General features: G+C 37.1%; 1 protein-coding gene across 2 annotated transcripts in view; it reads right to left on the bottom strand.

Annotated features, from left to right (window-relative positions):
* Window positions 1-2,848: 2,848 nt before the first annotated feature.
* Window positions 2,849-22,837, bottom strand: part of LOC105478016 (SEC23 homolog A, COPII coat complex component) — a 72,467-nt gene continuing 52,478 nt past the window's right edge. Inside the window, exons 15-20 of one of the 2 annotated variants that reach the window (XM_011734984.3) lie at window positions 20,029-20,106; window positions 16,204-16,365; window positions 13,816-13,902; window positions 11,753-11,908; window positions 10,058-10,123; window positions 2,849-4,259 (exon numbers count right to left, since the gene is read on the bottom strand). In XM_011734984.3, the coding sequence (XP_011733286.1) occupies window positions 4,170-4,259; window positions 10,058-10,123; window positions 11,753-11,908; window positions 13,816-13,902; window positions 16,204-16,365; window positions 20,029-20,106 (639 nt within the window). In that variant the 3' untranslated portion in view covers window positions 2,849-4,169. The remainder of the gene's footprint in view (window positions 4,260-10,057; window positions 10,124-11,752; window positions 11,909-13,815; window positions 13,903-16,203; window positions 16,366-20,028; window positions 20,107-22,837) is intronic. The other variant, XM_071100273.1, reaches the window with a different exon arrangement.

Here is a 22,837-nt window from a genome sequence, read left to right as displayed (position 1 = left end):
GGAAATACTAGAGAGGTTGAATTTTTACAATGTGGTTACCAAAGATGTTGAGAAGAGTAAGAGTTGAAAATGATTCTTTGGTTTCTGGCCTGAGCTGGACAACTAAGTACACTCATTAGATGCAGTCTCTGAGTCTGGGGATATGAGAGGGAAGTCTATCAAGTGGGGAACTAAACAGAGAAATGTCAGCTCAGTTTTGGAATCTGCCAATAAAAGAATAAATTTATCCTGTTACATCTGTGTACATAGATGATGTCTAAGATCATTTTTAGAGATTATGCCAATAGAAGTAGTAGATTCAAAAATGAATTCCAAAACAGTTCTGGGTAATATACCAAAGCTACTCAGTGCTGCTAATAATTTAGCAAATATTCTTTATCCATCCTACTGTATTAGTCTGTTTTCACACTGCTATAAAGAACTACCTGAGACTGTATAATCTATGGAGAAAAGAGGTTTAATTGACTTACAGTTCCACAGGTTTAACAGGAAGCATGACTGGGAAGCCTCAGGAAACTTAGTCATGGCAGAAGGCGAAGGCGAAGCAAGCACGTCTTACCACGACAGAGCAGGAGAGCGAGGGAGCAAAGGCGGAAGTGCCACACACTTTTAAACGATCAGATCTCACGAGAACTAACTATTACGAGAACAGCAAGGGGAAAATCTGCCCCCGTGATCCAGTCACCTCCCACCAGGCCCCTCCTCCAATTTGACATGAGATTTGGGCAGGGACACAAACCCAAACCATATCATCCACGTTCTTTAAAAGAGTGCTGTGGTCTAAGCGTTTGGGTTCCCTCAAAGTTCCTATGTTGAAACCTAATCTCCAATATGACATTTAAGAGGTGGTGAAAGGGGAAAAGTTCCCTTAACCCCCTGGCTGGGTGTACGATGAGGGTGTGGCTCGCTTCTTCAGTTCCCCAATGCTCAAACCTCTAGGGGGAGTATGCAGACAGGCAGGTGTGGGGTTCCAACCCCACAGCAGTGTTTAGTGGTGAATGTTCACAGCTGAAGCCCCACTGGGCGTGTGTTACAGTACGCTCTTTCAGTTTAGGCGTCTGCAGGCGGCTTGTGTCAGGTCAATTAGACCACCTGCCTTATTGCAAGGACAGAGGGCTTTCTGTATCCCAGGGTTTCTTGCCTTGGTGTACCGGGAGAATCGGATCCCACGTGGGCTTGAAGAATGAGTGCAAGGTTTTATTGAGTGAAAGTTCTCAGCAGATGGATGGGGAACCAGAAAGGAGATGGAGTGGGAAGGTGGTTTTCCCCTGGAGTCAGGCAGCTCAGCAGCCCGGGCCCTCCTTCGGAGCCCCAGCCCAACTCCGTGTCCTTCCACTGGTTGGCCTGTCGGTGTCTACTGGAGTCTCCAGTTGTACTTTTCGGCCGACCTGCGCCTCTCGACATCCTGCTGTTTTTGTGTTCTTCCGCCAGAGTGTTCCTTCTAATGTCCAGCTGCTTGTGTGTGCCCGCTAGGGTCTCTAGGTTGTTAAAAGCACAGGATGGGGGCATGGTGGGCCAGGGTGATCTTGGGAAGTGCAACATTTGGGCAGGAAAACAGAAATGCCTGTCTTCACCTAGGTCTGTGGGCACAAGGCCTGGAGGTGAAGCCCTAGCCAAGGACCACGTCCTTCGCTTCCTAGCACTTCTCTGCCTCCCTCCCAGATCAGTGGGGCCTTTAGGTAGTGATTAGAGAATGAGGGGTACACCCTCATGAATGGGATTAGTGCTTTTACAAAAGGTGCCTGTGGAAGCTTGTTCATCTCTCTTCCTTCCACCATGTGAGGACACAAAGAAGGTGCCATCTACAAAGCAGAGAGCCATCACCAGACACCAACTCTACTTGATTGTGGACTTCCCAGCCTCCAGAACTGTGAGAAATAAATTTCCATTGGTTGTAAAATACCCAGTCTAAGGTATTTTGTTCTGGCAGCCCAAATAAACTAAGACAGGGCTAAACATTCTTTTCAACAGTCTATGTAAGTAGATAATTTAGAAATAGATAAATTATACACAAAAATGATCCCAGGCGATTGCTTTTAAATGGTAAGCTAAAAGGGTATGATAATGTATTTGTTCATCCTATCCCTAAATTCAGCTGTAATTGATTTAGAAGTAGAGGACAGTTTAGGGCTAAGTACCAAGACAAGAAACAATGGCACAACACCATTCTTAAAGGACATAACTTAAGAGAACAGGCAAATTAAACAGGTGTCATCATTACAATGTCTTTCCTCAATTCAAAATATGTGAACTTGGCTGGGTGCAGTGGCTCACACCTGTAATCCCAGCACTTTGGGAGGCCGAGGCAGGTGGATCACTTGAGGTCAGGAGTTCAAGACCAGCCTGGCCAATATGGTGAAACCCTCTCTCTACTGAAAATACAAAACTTAGCCGGGCATGGTGACAGGCGCCTATAATCCCAGTTACTCGGGAAGCTGAGGCAGGAGAATAGCTTGAATCCAGAAGGTGGAGGCTGCAGTAAGCCGAGTGTGCCACCGCACTCCAGCCTGGGCAACAGAGCAAGACTCTGTCTCAAACAACAACAAAAAACTACATGAACTTCTATCTCCCTTTTTAAAAACACACTAGCCTTATGACAAAAATGAGTAACTATTGGGAGTGATAAAAAAATACTCTAAGATTGATTGTGGTGATGTGATTACATAACTTCATGAAAATATTCAAAATTATTGATTTGTGTACTTTAAGTAGATGAAGTGTATGATGTGTGAATTATATCTTAAAGTTGTTATTTTTTAAAGGAGTAGCTTTTAAATCTAATGATTTTAAATACTCTAATTTTACATTAGGCTTCTCAGGTTTTACTAGATTTCAAAATAGCCAGAAAAACAGTGAAAAGTATATTTTATTGGCATTTAGGCCTAGCACAGTTCAATTCAAATAAAATATAACAATGCAATTTATTTAAGCTAATTGAAAATAACATATAAACAATTTTTTCTTAAGTTTCTGTTTTACCATCATATGACTGTGTTCATGCAAGAACAATCATTAAAACTGTCCTCCTAAGCATATATCATAGCACCACCTTTTATTTGCAGTACTTGATATGTAAATTTCATTGTCAAAACATATCTGGCTTTATCAATGTAAACATATTTGCTACAAGTAAACTTTAAAGGTAAAAGTGAATACCAATGAATAAATCAAAATAGAACTGAGCATCACATGATATAATTAAGCAAACATTATATAATACTGTTATCAATAAGAACCACAACTTAATAAATTTCACAAAAAGGAAGGAAAAACAAAAAGTAATGTGTAAACTGCCAAAGTAGTGTTAAAATACTGAAGGATATAACATAAAATTTACCTCAGAAAAACAAGGGAAAAACAACAAAACCATGCTGTGAAAACTAAATTTGGTTTAGTAGTTACAACAGTCGTTTTACTGCAAAGGCTTACTAAAATGCACTCCAACAAAACAATTTATTTTCTATCTCCCTTTTTAAAAAAAACTGTTGTGTTTAGTCACATAGGTTGGATATTTTGTGGAAATTTCACATTTATTGTCAGCTGCGGGATAGTTACCTAAAAAAAACTTTCATCTCTAAACTATCTTTCCAAATAACCAAAAACATTATCATCATGAAAATTACCATTATAAAATCAAATAATTCCTAAACAAATCATAAAAATAAATCTGCCTCACCCTAGTAAGTACAGAAAAAGTGTATACATAAGTGCTGAAAATTACAGAAAAATATTCAATGAATAAGCAAAAATGTTCACATTTATCATTACTAATGTTTTTTAGCTTTCTGGCTAAAATTAAGGAACAAGTTTTTAAAAGGTGAGCAAGGAAATTCAGTGCCACTTTGGGTCTGTCTGCATTATACAAATAAATTACATCTGTAGTACAAGGCAGACTCTATTTTTATTAAACATAATTAAGTTATAAAGACCTCAAATTTCTAGAACCAGTTATAACACTGTGGTAAGCAAAATAAATTTGTTCTTATTGCTCTCATTATAATTCCAGCTTAATCTACAAATGTGAATATTTTCCCTATGTTGTCTCAAACCATACTAATACAAAAAATATAGAGCAATATCTGTTGGTTTCCACAGATAAATGGAAAAAGGAAAAAATGAAATTTGAATATTATTTCATCTTCTTAAGTGTCTTTAACATGTTTAGCACTTCAAGCAGCACTGGACACAGCAAGTTTCTTCAAGTGATCCATAAACACTTGTAAACTAACATCATCTGTAAGAATAGGTGCTCCAGACTCCTAGAGGAAAAAAAGTATTTGTTATGATTAAAACATAGGGTGATACCATGGAATTTATACACAAATGTTTAAAATAGACAAGGAAATCCTTTGAAATAGAACAATGCCTATGCTCCTATTAAATAAAAAGAATCTAACTGGCCTCCGTCCCTGGTTCCTGGGAGGGAGACTCTACATCCTTAGAATTCCCGATAATAGGAGTGTCTTTATTCATAGGCTGATGGGATCACATATGAGTTTATGCTATGAGATGAGATGAATCAGGATGGCGGCTAGTCACCACAAAGACTAACAATGTAATTAGAGGCTTGGGGCTTTAAAAGAAAGCCTGACCTCCAGACCCTTTCTCCCTGGCATTTTAACAGAAATCCCAGCTGGAAGGAAGCAAACTCATAATATCATTTTTAAAATAAACTATGCTTCTCAACTTTTCAGGTCATTTTAATTGATTTCTGTAGGTTCCAAGTAATTAACAAGAGTTAGGGAAAATTCCTATTATCCATTTTAATAAAAACTGTGTTGACAGAATGATCTTGGTAACCCAATCCATTAACAATGAAACTTTACTTCAGCAAAAGAAGGTATTTCTAGAAGATTTTTTATCTGAATTTTATATTTTTCTTCTTATACTCAAGTTCTTCTTAATTATAAATATTCAATGTCTAAAACAGGGAAATTAAGTAATTTCAGCAAATTAATGGCAAATGTGAGACGAGAACTTACAGCTCCTGTGATTCTAGTCTGGCATAGCCACAAACATGCCATGACCTCTCCTGAATAAAGGGAAATCAATTTTATCGTGTTTATTCAAAAGAACTTGAAAGATCTGATAATGAAAGGAGGCAATCCCTTACTGAGATTAAGGACATAGAGTCTGGAGCCAGAATGCCTAGGCTCAAATTCTGGCTCTCCCACTTCCTACCCATATGACTGAAGAAGTTACTTAAACTATGTCTTAGTTTCCCCACGTGTAAAACAAGGATAATAACAGGACCTATCTTACACAGGTTGTTGTAATGATTAAATGAGTTAAATTCTAGAAAGCAAACAGAACAATACCTCATACAGAAAGCAAACAGAACAATACCTCGTACACACAGTAGACATACAACACGTTTTAGCTATTTTTATTGGTCCTTCTGTTGAAAAATCTGCAACAATGAAATACTTTTCTTTATTCTATATGCATAGCTAACATAGAGAATTACAAGTCTCAAAACTGTAACCTAAACCAATACAACCTCATGGTTCTTACTTTTTTCTTTCTGTTACTATGCCTGATTTTTTCATTTTACAATGTTTTCCATCTCAAGTCACGCAATCTCAGAGCCATTTCTCCGAGTCAAGACAAAATATGTGGATTTCCTAATTTACATACCACAGAGCTCCTACTTGAAATTATAAATACCAATGCTCAATTCAATTTTATAAAAATTAGCAGTTAGCTGATCTCAATTTTTCAAATGGATCCTTTTTCTATTCAAAATATATCCAAGATTAAGCAGAAAGGTACAAGCTTTACATTATTCAGTATACGAAGCACTACAGCAACAGAGGCCTCCAGCACCGTCACAGAAGTGTTGCAGTGGCGCCCTCTTACGGCCGTTCATGGATAATACTTATCATAGGGTCCTTGATTTCTGACCCCCAAAAAATCCTGTGAGTTATTAGAGTCCATTAATTTTTAGTAAAATGCTTGTTTACTAAGTTATTTCCCTTAAATGCAATCAGCAAATTAACTTAATGATTAAAAATTCAGAATCTGGAGTCAGACAGACCTTGGCTAAAATCTAGACCCTGCCACAGTTTAGCTACATGATCTTGCATAAAATACTTAATCTATATGAGTCTCAATTTCCTCTCATGAAATATAGGATTACTAGTATCCACCTTATAAAAGTTAATTAAATGAGAGTACACTGAAAGATAGTGACTAAAACGTAGTAGATTCAGTTTATTAGATATCATGATTATTAAAATGTTAACATCATTACTCATAAAAATCTTAAGAAAGACCTGAGCACTCTTATTTATGCCTGTAATGCCCCTACTTCCAGGCAGTAACAATTACACTTCATAGTTTAAAATAGGTTTCCTTTCCCATGTTAAATATAAGAAGTGACTTTTTTTTCCATTGATAACAGTGAAAACTAATAGCTAATATTTACTGAGTATTACTGTCCATTTCAAGCACCTTTTATTAAACTCTATAGACAAGGAAGTGAAAACAAAGAGAAGTCAAGTAACTTGCAGAGTCTGCATTTTCCATTACCAGCCTTCCACTCTTCCAAGATTAGTCTCCTTTACTTGTTATAACCTCCCCACCTTTTAGAACTTTTGGACCTTGGATTCAATTTATTTATCTATATTACAAAAACTCCTTAACTCCTAACCACCTCCATAGATTTCCAATATTCTAATCTCTGCTCTCTCCTGTCCAGATCTATTGTATTCAATATATGCTATGTTTAAGGTGCTATGGAAAATCAAAAATGAAAATGACAGTTATTGCCTCAAGTAATTAATAATCTAACAGGAGCAATGCCATAAGAAATGGAGGGGGGAAAAGGGATGACAGGACAGGGATATTACACAAATTCAATCATGCAATTGTAGGATGGTGCTATGGTTTGAATATCCATCCCTTCTAAAACTCATTTTGAAAATCCCCAATGTGGCAGTATAAAGGCAGGGCCTTTACGAGGTAACTGGGTCATAAGGCCCTCATGAAACAATTAAAATCTATTCATGGATTTTCTCAGGCGCAGTGGCTCACACCTGTAATCCCAGCACTCTGGGAGGCCGAAGTGGGCAGATCACGAGGTCAGGAGATCGAGACCATCCTGGCCAACATGGTGAAATCCCGTCTCTACTAAAAATACACAAAAAAATTAGCTGGTATGGTGGTGTGCACCTGTCGTCCCAGCTACTCAGGGGGCTGAGGCAGGAGAATCACTTGAACCCAGAAGGCGGAGGTTGCAGTGAGCCAAGATCGCGTCACTGCACTCCAGCCTGGCAACAGAGCAAGACTCCGTCTCAAAATACAAAACAAAACAAAACAAACAAACGAAAAACATTATGGAAGCATGTTCTAGAAATTTTTAGTAAATAAAATGGGCCCTCACCACTGCTGCAAAAGTCTTCTATTAATCTTCAGTTTATTTTTGTATTCTTTACAACTGTTTTTAATCTTTTCTAGTTTTTTGGTCCTTAACTCCAGCCTTTTTCACTCCTAAATAATCTCATATTATTGAAAAGAAACAGGCAATTATTCAATGTGAGTTTTCACTCCACCTAAAAACCTTTCTGTCTTCACCCTTCTTACCTTTTGCTTTTGCAGAAATAAGTGTCCTGCCTCCTTACCAATGCTTAACCTCCATATAGTGCTTATGATCATATTCTCTCCTGAGGATCTTAAATATCTGTTCTTTTGTGTCTTTCCTATACTGGCTCTTTATGCTTGGTCTCCAAATAAGTTCTGTGCCCTTACTGTAATAACAATCATCTGCCTATCCTACTGCTCATCCTCAGGTTAAATCTGTAAAAGAATCATTCATACTTTCAACCTCCGCTTCTTTGCCACCCACTAATTTCTTATAAATTTGTCTTCTTACTCAACTACCATACTAAAGCCACTTACAGAAGGCCACAAATAACCTATCCATCAAATCCAAGCACCTTTTCTCACTCTGTATCCCCCTTCAACTGTCTGCGGCATGTCTCTTTGTTACCTCCTTCTTCTTCCTTCTATAGAGTCACCTTTTATGACACACTACTTTTCATTCTGCCTCTCTGATAATTCACTAGACACTCCTACTACTTGTACTCCCCTGAAGTTTCTTGTCTCATCTCTCCTTTACCTCTTTACTCTCTCTTTAGACTTTAAGTATTTACTGTGATGCATTTACTGTGATGACTTTAAGTATCACCTTTCTCGTCCTTGCCCTGACCATCAAACCCAAATTGCCAACAGCCTACTCAACATGGCCATAATCAATATAGTCATCTTATTGTGGCTCAATAAGGCCTTCTAGGTAGTACCTCAAACTCAGTGTCTAAACCAAACAATTTCTCTCCACTCTCTCATTTATTGACACATGTTCTCCTGGTCACTCAGGCTCAAAACCCCAAAATACCCTGTTTCCCCTCACCTATTTTTTAAAAATTCAAGACTACATTAAAGTTGAGAGAGAAGTACAATAAACACCCACATAGCATACCTAAATCCTAAATTAACTGTTAACATTTTGCCACATATGCTTTATGTTTCTACATTACTTTTCCTTTTTTCTTCTTTTTGTTGAATAACTTCTGGAAATTGAAGCCATCATGACATTTTATCCCTAAATACTTCAATATGTATCTCCTAAGATCAAGAAGAATCTCCCACATAACCACACCATTATCACTCTCAAGAAATTTAGTAATTCTGTACTAGTTATCTGATATATGATCTATATTCAAATCTCACAAATCATCCCGATTATATTCTTTATAGCTATTCTCTCTCTCTAATCCAGGATCCAATCAGAATTCAGATTTTGTGCATAGTTGCCATGCCCTGGAATACTTACTTTCCTGCAACTTCTAATCAAGTCCTATTGAGTCTACTTTTGAAATATCTCCCAAATCTATTCCTTTCACCATCTTGTCTTTATTCCCTCTCACTTGGATTATTTTCATAAATATACTTTCAATCTACAGATTGCTTCCATTTTATCTTAAGATTCAACTATATTATCTAAGACTCAAATCTGCCCCTCTGTCCACCTTCAATGACTCTCCATTACTTACCAAATAAATATTCAACTTCTCACTCCTCAACCTGACATTGAAGATCCTCCACAATTTAGTTGTACAACACATTTCCGTTTTATGTTCTTCTAGTCAGCTCTACATGTAGTCTTTTATCTTTGCCCATACTATTCTCTACCTAGATTTCCCTTCCTCATGCAATTTCCAATTACCAAAATAACCATTCTTTAAATGAAATGTTTCTTTTTTCTGAACTCTTTTCTGATTACATACCCTCTTCCTGCTACCACCATGTGACCTCCTTCCATCTTCCTCTTCTAACCTTTTAATACTTGATAGCTTTCTAACGACAAATATCCCATTCTGCCTTGTCATTTACTTAGTTATGTATCTTATCTCTAATATTAGACTACAAGCTCTTCAAAGGCATGGTTAATAACTGCACCCTAAAGAGCCAATACAAAGTCCTAAACATACTGGACACTCAATAAATGTTGATATATTATACCAAGAGGTTAATACCTTTTTTTTTTTAAGAGATGGAGTCTTGCTATGTTGCCCAGGTTGGTCTCAAACTCCTGGCCTCAAGTGATCCTCCTGCCTCAGCCTCTCGAGCAGCTGGGATTGCAGGCATAAGCCACCACACCCAGCAGGACTTTTACCAAATTAAACTATACCAATAATGATTTGCAGGGTTCCTGCCCCTCCTGCTCAACTATGATTCCTGGCCTCTCTTGGCTTATTGTAGCCTTTTGTGGTTCACAACCTAGCATTAAACTTGAGTCACCACTTCTTGTCTTATACACTTTATTGCTTTCTGTCTCAAGGGTATAGTGCTAAACTTGGAGTCTATTTGATAGGATCACTTTTTTTCTATGGTGTCACCAAATATTAATTCTGTTTTCTACTCTCATTTTTATATTACTTTTCCAACAGAAATCATTACTAAATACACAGGAAAAAAAAAAAATGTAGCTTTCACTAAAATAACAAACAATAAATACACAAAGAAATAATTTCCAAGACCTGCTATTTAAACTTACCTGCCCCCAGGCATACATATTATTATGAGTCTGTGAAGGGTTGACTTTTGAAAGGAGGAAACGGGCCTTAAAAGCAAAGAAGAAATAACATTATCCACAGAAAATTTCAGTCAATATCAGCTGAATAATTATATCATGCAAAATCAATTTTATTTAGTACGTGTTGGTAAAATTAATTTTATTAAATTAATTTTTAAAATATTAAACTTTGAAATGTATAGGTCACTATGTGTTACAAATAAACAATAAATGCACCTCTTCTCTCCAAATCATACATCCAAAATAACAAATACATTGTTGAATCCAAAACTCAGCATATAAAAATTATGTGTGCAACAATTATGACAAGGTTAGTGTGAAATTACGAAATACTCAGTCAGAAGTTCAAAATCCCAAAAAATGATAAAAATAAAAGCCATAAAAATCTGTGTGTTCTTTTGTTTAAAATAATGACCCTTATACTTTCTTAAACCACAGGTGATTCTATGAGACAAGTGATCCAACATTTCATCCTTCTACCCACTATGGCTTATCATCATGAAAATAATAACCAGAGTAAAAGAGGAAAATGGTAATACACATAGTGAGATGTCAATGAAAGAACCAGTAAGATTTTTAATTCATAATGGAAGCACATAGACAGAAACATCTTTTGAAGTTTAGTATCATACAAAATCTTTTTGTACTCTCTAAGGAATCAGTTTAACCTAACAGTGAAGAGCACTGGCCCTGGAGTACTGGACTCAAATCCCACTCCTGCATTTACTGTGTTTCCTTGGCCATAAGTAACCTAGATCTCAGTTTTATTGTCTGTTAAATGAAAATAACACTAGAATTCTTACGAGGATCAAATGAGATAAGGCATGCAGAAGTACTTTGCAAATTCTCAATAAGAAATAACTCATGTAAATACAGTAAAACTAATAACAATTATCATTTCTGAGTAATAGTTATTGACATTTGCTACCTATTTTATAATACCATACTAGGCATTAGGGAATACAAAGCATAGTCCCTGCCTTCAAAGAGCAAGTAAAACAAATGAATAACAACTTACAATTAATTTATTACAACTCTTTTAAGAATTACAAAAGAGAAGTAAGAAGTATTTTATGACAGTATGTTAAGAAACCTAACTTAGCCTTCTGAAGGTCTCAAAGCAACTGTGTATATATGTACATGTATCTAATGTATATGTATCCTCATAATCCTAAAAACCACAAAACCTTTTCATAATACCACAGTGTTTTCCTATTACATAAAATTTTATTTTCTAGAAAACTGGAATAATGGAATGAAGACAATGAAAAAATGTAAGTTACCACAAATGTCATATTCATAGACTTTAAGAGTAAATAAACAGCTTTAAGAAAAGTATATTATTTTCCAAGCTGCTCACATCTTCTTGTTCAACCAAAGCTAGTATATCACCACAATGCCATCCTGGCCCTGTTCAGGAAGCTAGGCTAGAGACAGGAGATGATGGAAACTGCCAAGTTTAGGCAACTAGTCAATAATCTTACTGCTTTGCTCTCAAAAGCTAATGCAAAAAGTAAGCACTAATACCTTCCCCTCCTATCTCCTTACCTTTCTGTCCGCTTTATGAAGCAATCTATTAAAATCAGAAGGCAAGGAGGTACACCTCACTGCAAACCTAACAACAAACAAACACACAAACAAATTAACACTACTTACCTGGCTGCCTCCATGTTCAGTGTCAATGTATCTTGGCATTGGAAATCTGGAGTGAAGAATTTCCTGTGCATCATCCACTGGGGCTTGCAGAAGGTGGCGGAAATTTTCATATTCAGGCATGTCCTGGTATCCTGACTTCCGCCACTGTGCTATGGTCTAATTTTAAAACAATTAAAGAAATTACTTTAAATTTCTTGCCCATCCAAAAATCTTGAGGTTTTTCCAAAGACAGTAATCTTTAGAAACTAAGAAAATTATAGACCATTATTCCATTTACCTCAATTTTTTTAAAGTTAAAAACATTAATTTCAGTAGAGAAAATATTCTTAATAAATATAAAATTAGAATATTTCTTCTCCTTTAAAAGTAAAATGAAAGAATACTTAGGTAAGTCAGAAAATTTTTAAAACACTATGCTTACCAAATGAATGTTAGTTAAAAGCTATCTACCTAAGCTTATGATGCGTGAAAGCAATTGAATCAATCCATTTATTAAGGTAAGTAGCTCTAAAAACCATGTAACTAAATTATCTAAAATCTTATGCCTGGTTTATTTTCTAAGTTAGCTGAATCAGTCAACACATTCTTCTATAGCTTTATACCTCTGTATAAAACAATCATGTGCATTTCTGATTTCTCCTTTAACAAGCTACTTGAAAAAGTAAAAATCACCATAAAAGAAACAAAAAGCAAAAAAAAAAAAGCTCTGTCAGTATTACAGGTTTTTTTATTTTTTAACAGAGGCAACGAAGTTAAAACAGGTATTATTTTTAACAAGTAAAGGGCATTAGAAACTGGTATCAACTAAAAATAATTTACAATAATAATAATAATTAAATCTTTTTAAAGTCCTGGGTAGGTCAGGCGTGATGGCTCACGCCTGTAATCCCAGTACTTTGGGAGGCTGAGGCGGGTGGAACACCTGAGGTCAGGAGTTCAACCAGCCTGGCCAACATGGTGAAAACCTGTCTCTACTAAAAGTGCAAAAATTATCTGGGCGTGGTGGCGTGCGCCTGTAGTCCCAGCTACCCAGGAAGCTGAGGCAGGAGAATCACTGGAACCCAGGAGGCAGAGGCTGCAGTGAGCCAAGATAGTGCCACTGCACTCCAGCCTGGGTGAAAGAGCAAGACTCAGTCTCAAAAAAAAAAAAAAAAAAAGTCCTGGGTAGTACTATTTAAAAGAATATTTTGAGCAATGTCTTTATTATTACAGTACAAATCTTTTTAAAAATTTTTTTTGTAGAGAGGGGGTCTCACTATGATGCCCAGGTTAGTCCTGAACTCCTGGGCTCAAGTAATCCTCCTGCCTTGGCCTCCCAAAGGGCTGGAATTAGAGGCATGAGCCACCACACCCAGCCACAGTGCAAATCTAAAATCATTTACAATTAAAGCAACTGAAAAAATTAATCTACAGAAGTTACTAAAATACTAGACTATAAGTTTGAGAGCAGATCTGTGAAAAAAGAACATCTATATCTTCCAAAGCATCCAAAGGAAGCACTTAACAATTGGCTGAATTAATAACTGAAGGAATGAATCAAGGTCTGCTAAATACCTGGATTAAAGCTTAATAGCTCCTAAAATCTTCTGCTCTCTGTAATCATTTACCATTCCGATTAAGTGAAGTTACAAATTTTAATTCATGTATGCTTTAAATGAGTTTTCAAGATCATGTAGAACACTTAATAATAACTTATAACGATTGCATAACATAAAAGGAAAGCCTGCCCACTGACGAAGACTGACCTTTCCCCTCTTAATGTTTTCAGGTAAAAGCCAAAAGTGCCCTTTGTCTATGTACAGTCAGTGTTCTTACTTTCACAACACTATGCTTTGTGCAAAATCCAATCGTGTGTGGATGAATGAATAAAATAATCACGTGGGTAAATTGCAATTGAAGCCTAAAACCTTATAGTAGGCAGAACAATATTTTATATATACTTCATAAAAATGGAAATCAAAGTTTATCATAGATGAAACACTAGCCATACAATAAGAGGGAAGAAAACTTTTCTAAGTAAAAAGACTTTACATGCATAGCTTTAAACGCTATTGAAATCTTACCTCACCATGATAAATCAAAATCTGGAAGAATGTGTCCATGAGAAGAATACGATCTGCAAGAATGCTACTGCTATCAAGAAGAACCGGCTAACATAAAGAAAACAATGAGAAATGAGGAAAAAGGAAAAATAAACTACTTAACAGTATAAAATAGATGTTTCCAGGTTATTTTCCAAGTTTCCTTTTTCTTTTTTTTTTTTTTCTTTTGTAGACAGGGTCTTACTCTGTCACCTAGGCTGGTGTGCAGTGGCATGATCTCAGCTCACTGCAGCCTCAAACTCCCAGGCTCCAGCAATCCTCCCACCTCAGACCCCCGAGTAGCTGGGACTACAGGTGTGTAACACCACATCCAGCTAACTTTTTCATTTTTTTTTTGTAGAGACAGGGTCTCACTGTGCTTCCTAGGCTGGTCTCAAATTCCTGGACTCAAGTGATCCTCCTGCCTCAGCCTCCCAAAGGCTGAGATTATAGGCTCACCACTAAATTTGAAATTTAGGCCACTACACATGGCCTAAATTTCAAATTTATATTTTATTACTTAACATCTCTTGCTATTATGAATTCTTACAGTGTACTTTAATTTTTTAAGGAATCTCTTTAATCTGAGGTAAAAAACAATTTAAAAATAGAGTAAAGTCAAGAAGAATTCAAGGATAACTCCTAAGCCTAATGGGGAAAGGCCTGGGATAGAGCAAATTTGGAGCACATGGGAAAAGAGTTCTGCATATGAAATGAAAGGGAGTAGTCTGAACTGATGATGTAAATTTAGGTCTCACATGCACAAAGATGGTAATTAAAGCTATGGGATTAGACTACATCACTGAGAGAGAAGGAAGACAGGGAAAGCCAGAAGACTGATCCCTTAAACATGTCAACACTTAGAAGTCTGAAAGGGAAAAGCTAGGACAAGACTGAGAAGGAACGGTGAGCGAGTAAGAGGAAAACCAGGAAGGTATAGTAGGTGTCACAGAAGCCTAGGGCAAAAGGTTTTCAAGGACTGAGTACTAGTGAGGACTAGGTAAATACTGTTGAGAGCTCTGGTGAGATGTAGGACATTGGTGATCTTTAAAAGAGCCATTTCAATATAATGTTAGGGATAAAAGTCTTACTTATATAGGTTGAGAAGACAATGTGAGGTGAGAAAGTATAAACAACAAATAACTTTTTTGAGTTCAACTCTCACCAGGAGCAGAGAAATGGGGTGGTAGTTATAGAAAGCATGGGTCATGGTGGGTGGGTTTTGTCCGTTTTTTGTAAACATGAGTGTTGTTATGGTTTCTATGTTATTTAATAAGAATGATCCAGATGGACAGAAAGTAATGATATAGGACAGAAAGAAGATAACTCCAAAAGCAAACCCCTAAGAAAATGAAGCTGATAGGATTCATGGATTAAATGAAAAGGTTGAAATTTAATGGGAGCAGGCACTAGGGATAGTGGGATTCCAATTTTCTTCTAAACACTATTCTACATTTTTCAGATGTCTACAATGTATGTGTATTACTCAGAAGAAAAAAAAAGTTATTTCTAAAACATTCCTGATTCAAAGAATATGAGGCCAAAATAGATACAGCCAAACCAACATATTAAAAGTATATATTTTCCTAGAAAAACAGAAACTATTTGACAAATTACAAAAAAATTATTGTAACGAAATAAAACATTTTGCCCACTATTTTATAAAACCGTGAATAATAGTATCATGAGGGATCATTAATCAACAGATATTTTAAATATTCTCTTTATATTGACCTTACTAAAGTATTTTCAAATACAGTAACTACATACTTTCAATTAGTAAAACAGATCATTTTAACTATAGAATGGAAAAATCGTTCATTTGGTAACAGTTTAAAATAAGTGGAACAGTTTGCTAAGAAGGTTAAATGGATAACTTTATCAATCTTCTAAGCATATGTCTTTATAGTCAACTATTTTTTATGTTCTCAAAAAAACAAAGGAAAATGAGATTAAAACAAGAGACTTTGTTTAGACAGAATGTCATAACTGTCATAGACACTAAATTCTGGAATAAGCTACAGTCTACAGAATCATAATCACTTCTGGACGTTGTTAAAGACACAAAGAATAATCATATGCTTTGGAGGATTTGATCAACCAAATGGCTGGACAAAATGATCTAAAAGTCTCTTCCATCTCATTTAAAAAAAAAGAATTTTTAACAATCTTCTAATACAGCCTACGTGGTATCTAGCATATAGTAAACATTCATAAATATTTTAAGTGAATATATAAATAGGTTGAGATTTCCATTCATTTAAATTCTTATATTTAGTAACTATATCTATTTTTTTAGTTGTTTTCACTTTTTTTTAATGCCACACATTGCAATAACAAGACCAATTTATTTTTTTCTGTCCCTCTTACCTCTGGTGGTCCACTAAAAGAATATGCATACAGGATAGGCTGAATCATAATTAGAGACTGGGTCAGATCCTGACGCATAAAATGGTGACGATAATATGAACTCTCATCAGGACTATTGTTAAAAACTTGCAGGAAAGAAGATCTTCTTAAATGAAACATAAACTGTAAGATAAACATGTGAGATAGTTGTTACTGATTTTAATATTACAACAGGTGTTTACTATTAGCAAAAACATTTGATTACAAACTATTAACAACATAACAAAACATGTTATTACAAGAATTTATATCCCTCAGAAAGGAATCCTATTCACGAAATTTATCAGTAGCCTAAAAATAAAATTCTGGCCGGGCGCAGTGGCTCATGCCTGTAATCCCAGCACTTTGGGAGGCCAAGGCGGGTGGATCACCTGAGGTCGGGAGTTCGAGACCAGCCTGACCAACATGGAGCAACCCCATCTCTCCTAAAAATACGAAAAATTAGCCGGGCGTCGTGACGCATGCCTGTAATCCCAGGTACTCAAGAGGCTGAGGCAGGAGAACTGCTTGAACCCAGGAGGTGGAGGTTGCAGTGAGCCGAGATTGCGCCATTGCACTCCAGCCTAGGCAACATGAGCAAAACTCCATCTCAAAAATAAATAAATAAATAAATAAATAAAATTCTACAAGAAAAATATTAAAGTAAGAAAGAAAAAAAAATTTTAAGTTAAAGTAAGAAAAGGATGGCTGGGCATGGTGGCTCACACCTGTAATCCCAACACTCTGGGATGGCTTGAGGCCCAGAAGTTGGAGACCAGTTTAGGCAGCATAACAAGACCTTGTCTGTATTTAAAAGAAAAAAAAAAAGACAAAAACCCCTTGCTCAAATCTAAGTTATTCAGAGGCTGGTGCCAGGTAGTAAACCATGACCATTCTTTGTTTTTAATCCTCCCCCCCGACCATATCTTTGGGCTTTTTCATTACTACTCATTACCAACACCAAAAGTTTCTAAGAAGATATAAAAATAAACTACAAATTTTCTACTTATAAATGGCTGATATGATTTGACTGTGTCCCCACCCAAATCTCACCTTGAATTGTCAATTCAAGTTTACTTGTCAAGGCAAGGCCAGGTGGAGAGAACTGAATCATGTCGGGGGACAGTTTCCCCCATACTGTTCTCGTGGTAGTAAGTCTCAGGAGATCTGATGGTTTTATAAATGGGAGTTCCCCTGCACATGCTCTCCTGCCTGCTGCATTGTTAAGATGTGTCTTGCTTCCCCTTAGCTTTCCGCCACGACTGTGAGTCCTCCCCAGCCATGTGGAACTGTGAGTCAATTAAACCTCTTGGCCAGGCATGGTGGCTCACGCTTGTAATCCTAGCACTCTGGGAGACTGAGGCAGGTGGATCACCTGAGGTTGGCAGTTCAAGACCAGCCTGGCCAACATGGTGAAACCCCATCTCTACTAAAATTACAAAAAAAGATTAGCCAGATGTGGTGGCACGCACCTGTAACCCAGCTACTCGGGAGACTGAGGCACAAGAATTGCTTGAACTAGGGAGGCAGAGGCTGCAGTGAGCTGAGATGGCGTCACTGCACTCCAGCCTGGGTGACAGAGTGAGACTCTGTCTCAAAAATAAATAAATAAATAAATAAATAAATAAATAAACAAACAAACCTCTTTCCTTTATAAATTACCCAGTCCCAGGTATGTCTATTAGCAGCATGAGAACTAATACAATGACTTAAAAATTGTACTGGGAAGGGTCTACACTGATATAACACACACACACACACACACACACACACACACACACACACACACACACCCATATAATTTCTTAATATTTAACGTTTTCCCTATACCTAAGAAACATTCTCCAGATTTTGTTTCACTGCTTCTTTCTCCTTTCACTTTCTTCCCCTCCACCTACTCCTCACATGAAAGAAATCAAAGAGTCTGAGTTAGACCTGAATAATGGATAGCTACATTGGGTCTTTGATAAAACTGATTAAGATCAGCCAGAAAGTATTCCCACTTGTCTTTAGACACTTCTCTTAAATTCCTCCAACCCTCAGGTCCCAAGTGCCTATATGTTGCTCCTGTCTGGGACTCATTCAACAGTTTTCTCCCAACATGTCACTCACTGAAATTCTCATTCCTATTCTGTTTTCAGGATCTACAATTCATTGAGAGGCTCTTGCATCCCTTACTACTTCAGTCATTCCTGTTTACTCACAGAAATGACTAATTGGCAAATGTTAGGTAATATTTTGGGGATGAAGACTTCCCTTAAATTTGGTCTATGCCATCTTTTAGAAGACTATCAGACTTTGAAAACCCAAGACAAAAGGTATTCCAGGGTCCCCTGCTTCCTATTTCCAGGAAAGGGAGGAAGATGGAAATGTCCAGATCTCACTGAAGATCTAAAAGCCCAACAAGAAGGCTTGAGGCAGGGACAGAAGAGAAAGAAAGGAAAGTGTGGAGATACTTAGTCAAATACTTAGGCTAATGTCCTCAATCATTTTCCTATTAGTTTCTGCTACAAAAATGACAAAACAAAGAATTTTACATGCCTTAAGACAAGTAGACCTTGCCTTTTCCTGATTCTCCAAAATCTCGCCAGAGGTTTTAGGGAAGTCTCCCCTCTATAAGCATGGAGTTTCTGGGTTATAGATTAATCAACAATAAAGGATCCTCAAAACAAAAAAACAAAAAACAGAGCAGCTCTGAAAAAGAAAGCTGATGCTTTAAACAAAGTTCTCATGGGCAAAAATATGAATTTCCACATCTCAATATTAATCATCCTTCCAAGTTAAGCTAAAAGGCCACCTCCTCCTTCAAAAGATATATAAAATCATCCATTTAGAAGGATTCCTTTAAGTTTCCTTTAAATTCTATATATCTCTCATAGCATTTCTCAGTTTCTGTTCTGTGCTGTTTATGTGTATTTCACATCTTGCCCTTTAGACTAAAAGCTCCTTGTAAGAGGGATCCATCTCAGTCACCTGTATCCTCCTAAAGTTCCTTGCACATAGTACTGTGAACACAGAGACTTAAAAATATCTATCAAATCAACAGGAGGATGGAGGGATAGATTCCAGTGCTCCAGGTGGAAAACATTCTGTAAGGTAAATCAAATTAGTTTCTTTTCTATTTATCTAGTCTGGCCCCATAAAATTGTTCTCAGGTGTGATACTATACTACAAGACTAGCTAACTGGTACAATAACCTCAGATGAAATCCTTCTGGTACCACTATAATTAGGTCCCCTTATGTCAAATGGAAAACTAACCAGCCTGACACCTAATTCTGTCCACTGCAGGGTTCCAGTGTAAGTCTCTATTCAACACAAATAAATGACTATTTGCAAGGCCAATATAAAAATACTATATACTTTTCACCAACTACTCACAGCACAATATTAATTTCTTAGCTATCCCAAACTTATCTAACGAAAAGAATAACCCAATAAAATAGGTACTATAAAAAGAGCAATAAAAAAGGAAAAATGAGGCTCAATGCTACTGGCCGCACAAGAAAAGAATATGGGTCTGGCTGGGTGTGGCAATCTTAGCACTCTGGGAGGCCAAGACAGAAGGACTTCTTGAGGCTAACAGTTCAAGACCAGGCTGAGCAACATAGCAGGAAACCATCCCTACCAAAAAAAATACACACCTGTAGTCCTGGCTACTCAGGAGGCTGACTAAGCCCGGAGTTCCAGGTTACAGTGAGCTATGATGGAGCCACTACACTTCAGCTTGGGTGACACAGTGAGAGCCTGTCTCTAAAAAAGAAAAAAAAAAAGAAAAGAAAAGAATACGAATCTTTTACCTACTTACCTGTGGATAAAGGGAGAAAGTTTCTGAAAATCTGAAGGAACTTGGGTCATCTTTATGATATTCTCCAAATTTCTGACACTAAATAAAATAAAATGTGTTAGTAATTTATTTCCTGGAATAAAAGCTAACACTGTTGCCTATAAATATTCTATTTACAAGAAGTTACCAATCATCAGGAAGCAGATACTTGATAAAGGATAAAATTATAGTATTACTTATAGACTTACCAAGAGACAAAACCAAAGAAAAAACATTAAATTTCAGAAACAAATACCACATTGCCCCAATGTAATTAATAACTCACCTTAAAATATTTGGATATTTTTTAACTAAGTATCTCTCACAACAAATAAAGAGCTCTTAGATAACAACAAAAAAGTTCAACATGTGCCCTGAAACACCAAAAAGGCTGGCACAGTGACGCCTGTAATTCCAGCACTTTGGGAAGCCAAGGCAGGAGGACCGTTTGTGCCTAGGAGTTCAAGACCAGCCTGAACAAAATAGCAAGACCTCCATCTCTATTTTAAAAAAAAAAAAAAAAAAAAAAAAATTTGGCGAAGCACAGTGGCTCACACCTGTAATCCCAGCACTTTGGGTGGCCAAGGCAGGAGGATCACAAGGTCAGGAGTTTAAGACCAGCCTGGCCAACATGGTGAAACCCTGTCTCTACTAAAAATACAAAAATAAGCCAGGCATAGTGGTGCACGGCTGTAATCCCAGCTACTTGGGAGGCTGAGGCAACAGAATTGCTTGAATCCGGCAGGCAGAAGTTGCAGTGAGCCAAGATTGTGCCACTGGACTCCAGCCTGGGTGGCAGAGCAAGATTCTATCTAAAAAAAAAAAAAAAAGTTTTGAGCCAGGTGTAGTGACTCATGCCTATAATCTGAGCACTCTGGGAGGCCAACGCAGGAGGATCACTTGAGCCCAGGAGTTTGAGACCATCTTGGGCAACACAGTGAGATACTGTCTCTACAAAAAATTTTAAAAATTAGCCAGGCATGGTTGCACGTGACTATAGTCCCAGCTACTCGAGAGGCTGTGGTAGAAGGACTGCTTGAGCCTAGGCGGTTGAGGCTACTCTGTAAGCCATGATCATGCCAATGCAAGCCAGCCTGGGAAACAGAGCAAGATCCTGTCTCGAAAAAGAAAAAAATAGTTTTTTTGAACACCTGTAAAATGCTCTAGTATCAACTACTTCAGTCATGAGGAGCAGTCCTTATTTACAACCCAACCAAAACACTGATACCAATGGGAAACAGACTGAAGCATAAAGAAGGTATATCCAAGACCCACTATTTGAGTTATTCAGAAGTAATAAAACTAGGCAGATAAAACAACAGTAATATGATTTTCTTGAGGAAAATAACATCCCTTACTAAAAGGCTAATTCCTTCTCTAATTCAGTAATTATTTATGCATAAAGGCAGCCACATAAAAGGACCCTAGAGGTCAATGCCTAACCTCTATAAGAAAATGGTCATGACAAAAGTGGTATCTGTAAAAACAGCAAAACTAAAGTGCTTCATCCCATTGGTGCAGCAAGAGAAAACCTGGCTTGCAGGGAAAGTGTCAATAGTCTTAAGACAGAAGATTTCCTGAGCCAAGTCTGATTAGATGAAATGTTTACCCATGATGGCTAGCAATGCAGCTAAAGGGAGAATACAATTAGTGGTTGATGGGTAAACCCAAGGTTTCAAAGATGAATCAGCCATTAATTTTAAGTAGTGAAACAGAAAAGGCCAGGAGTCAAAAAGGAAGCCAGGAGCAGTGGCACAGGCCTGTAGTTCCTGCTCCTCGGGAGGCTGAGGTGGGAGGATCACCTGAGCCCACGAGTTCAAGTCCAGCCTGGGTAAGTAATATGGCAAGACCCCATCTCAAAAGAAGGAAAGAAAGGAAAAAAGAAAAGAAAAGAAAAAGATGAACAGATCCCTGAAGTTGGATGCACAATGGATCTGAACAAGAGACTGAGAGTAGAGGCAGTAAATCATGTGTGGATACCAATATCTTATGTGATAAATGACTTAGGTGATAACGCACTTTAGTTTCAGTAGCTATTCTAGGAGACTCATTTTCTTGTACTGATAACTTCACTGCTGAATTTTTAGCTATTACAACAACAGCAACACAAATAGAGAAAAAGTAAATACTGTTTAGGTATTAAAAATTTTATAAGTTTTTCCCTAATAAAAAATCTAGGAAATCATACTAACAAATTTCTTTGCCTCAATTTAGCAAAGTAATGTAAGTGTTTTCTTTTCCTTGATGACTTACTAGAGTAACTTCAATTAAAAAGAAACATCATTTTTTGTGTACTGTTTTGGAGACAGTGTGCATTAGAGAGCCAAATTGGTGCTGGCACCATATCTGTTTTGGACATCTTTAACATGACAGATAAACCCTTGCTTCCTTCAGTCATTATCATAAAATGGGGTCACAAGACTCATCTGGTCTCTAGCCCCAACTGCCCTGCTGCTGTTGTAAATGCTGCAAAATGTAGAATGTGTAAATTAGAAGTAAAGTACGTTCTGAGGTTTATGTAATTTTGTACTTTTTGCAGTCATCTCATTTAATTAATTACTAGGCCCCTCTGTTTTACATTAGTGTTTATGTTTTACAAACATGTCAAACAGTGTGGCAATTTTTGAAACTGAGGTGTGAGACAAAGTCATGGAATCAACCTAAATGCCCACCAATAGACTGGATAAAGAAAATGTGGTACATATACACCACGAAATACTCTGCAGACATAACAAAGAACAAGATTAGCTGGGCTAGGTGGTTCATACCTGTAATCCCAGCACTTGGGAGG

This window comes from Macaca nemestrina, chromosome 7, assembly GCF_043159975.1.
Source record: "Macaca nemestrina isolate mMacNem1 chromosome 7, mMacNem.hap1, whole genome shotgun sequence".
NCBI classification, from domain to species: Eukaryota; Metazoa; Chordata; class Mammalia; order Primates; family Cercopithecidae; genus Macaca; species Macaca nemestrina.
Note: the sequence above shows the minus strand (reverse complement) of the source record. Positions and strands in the feature narration are given on the sequence as shown.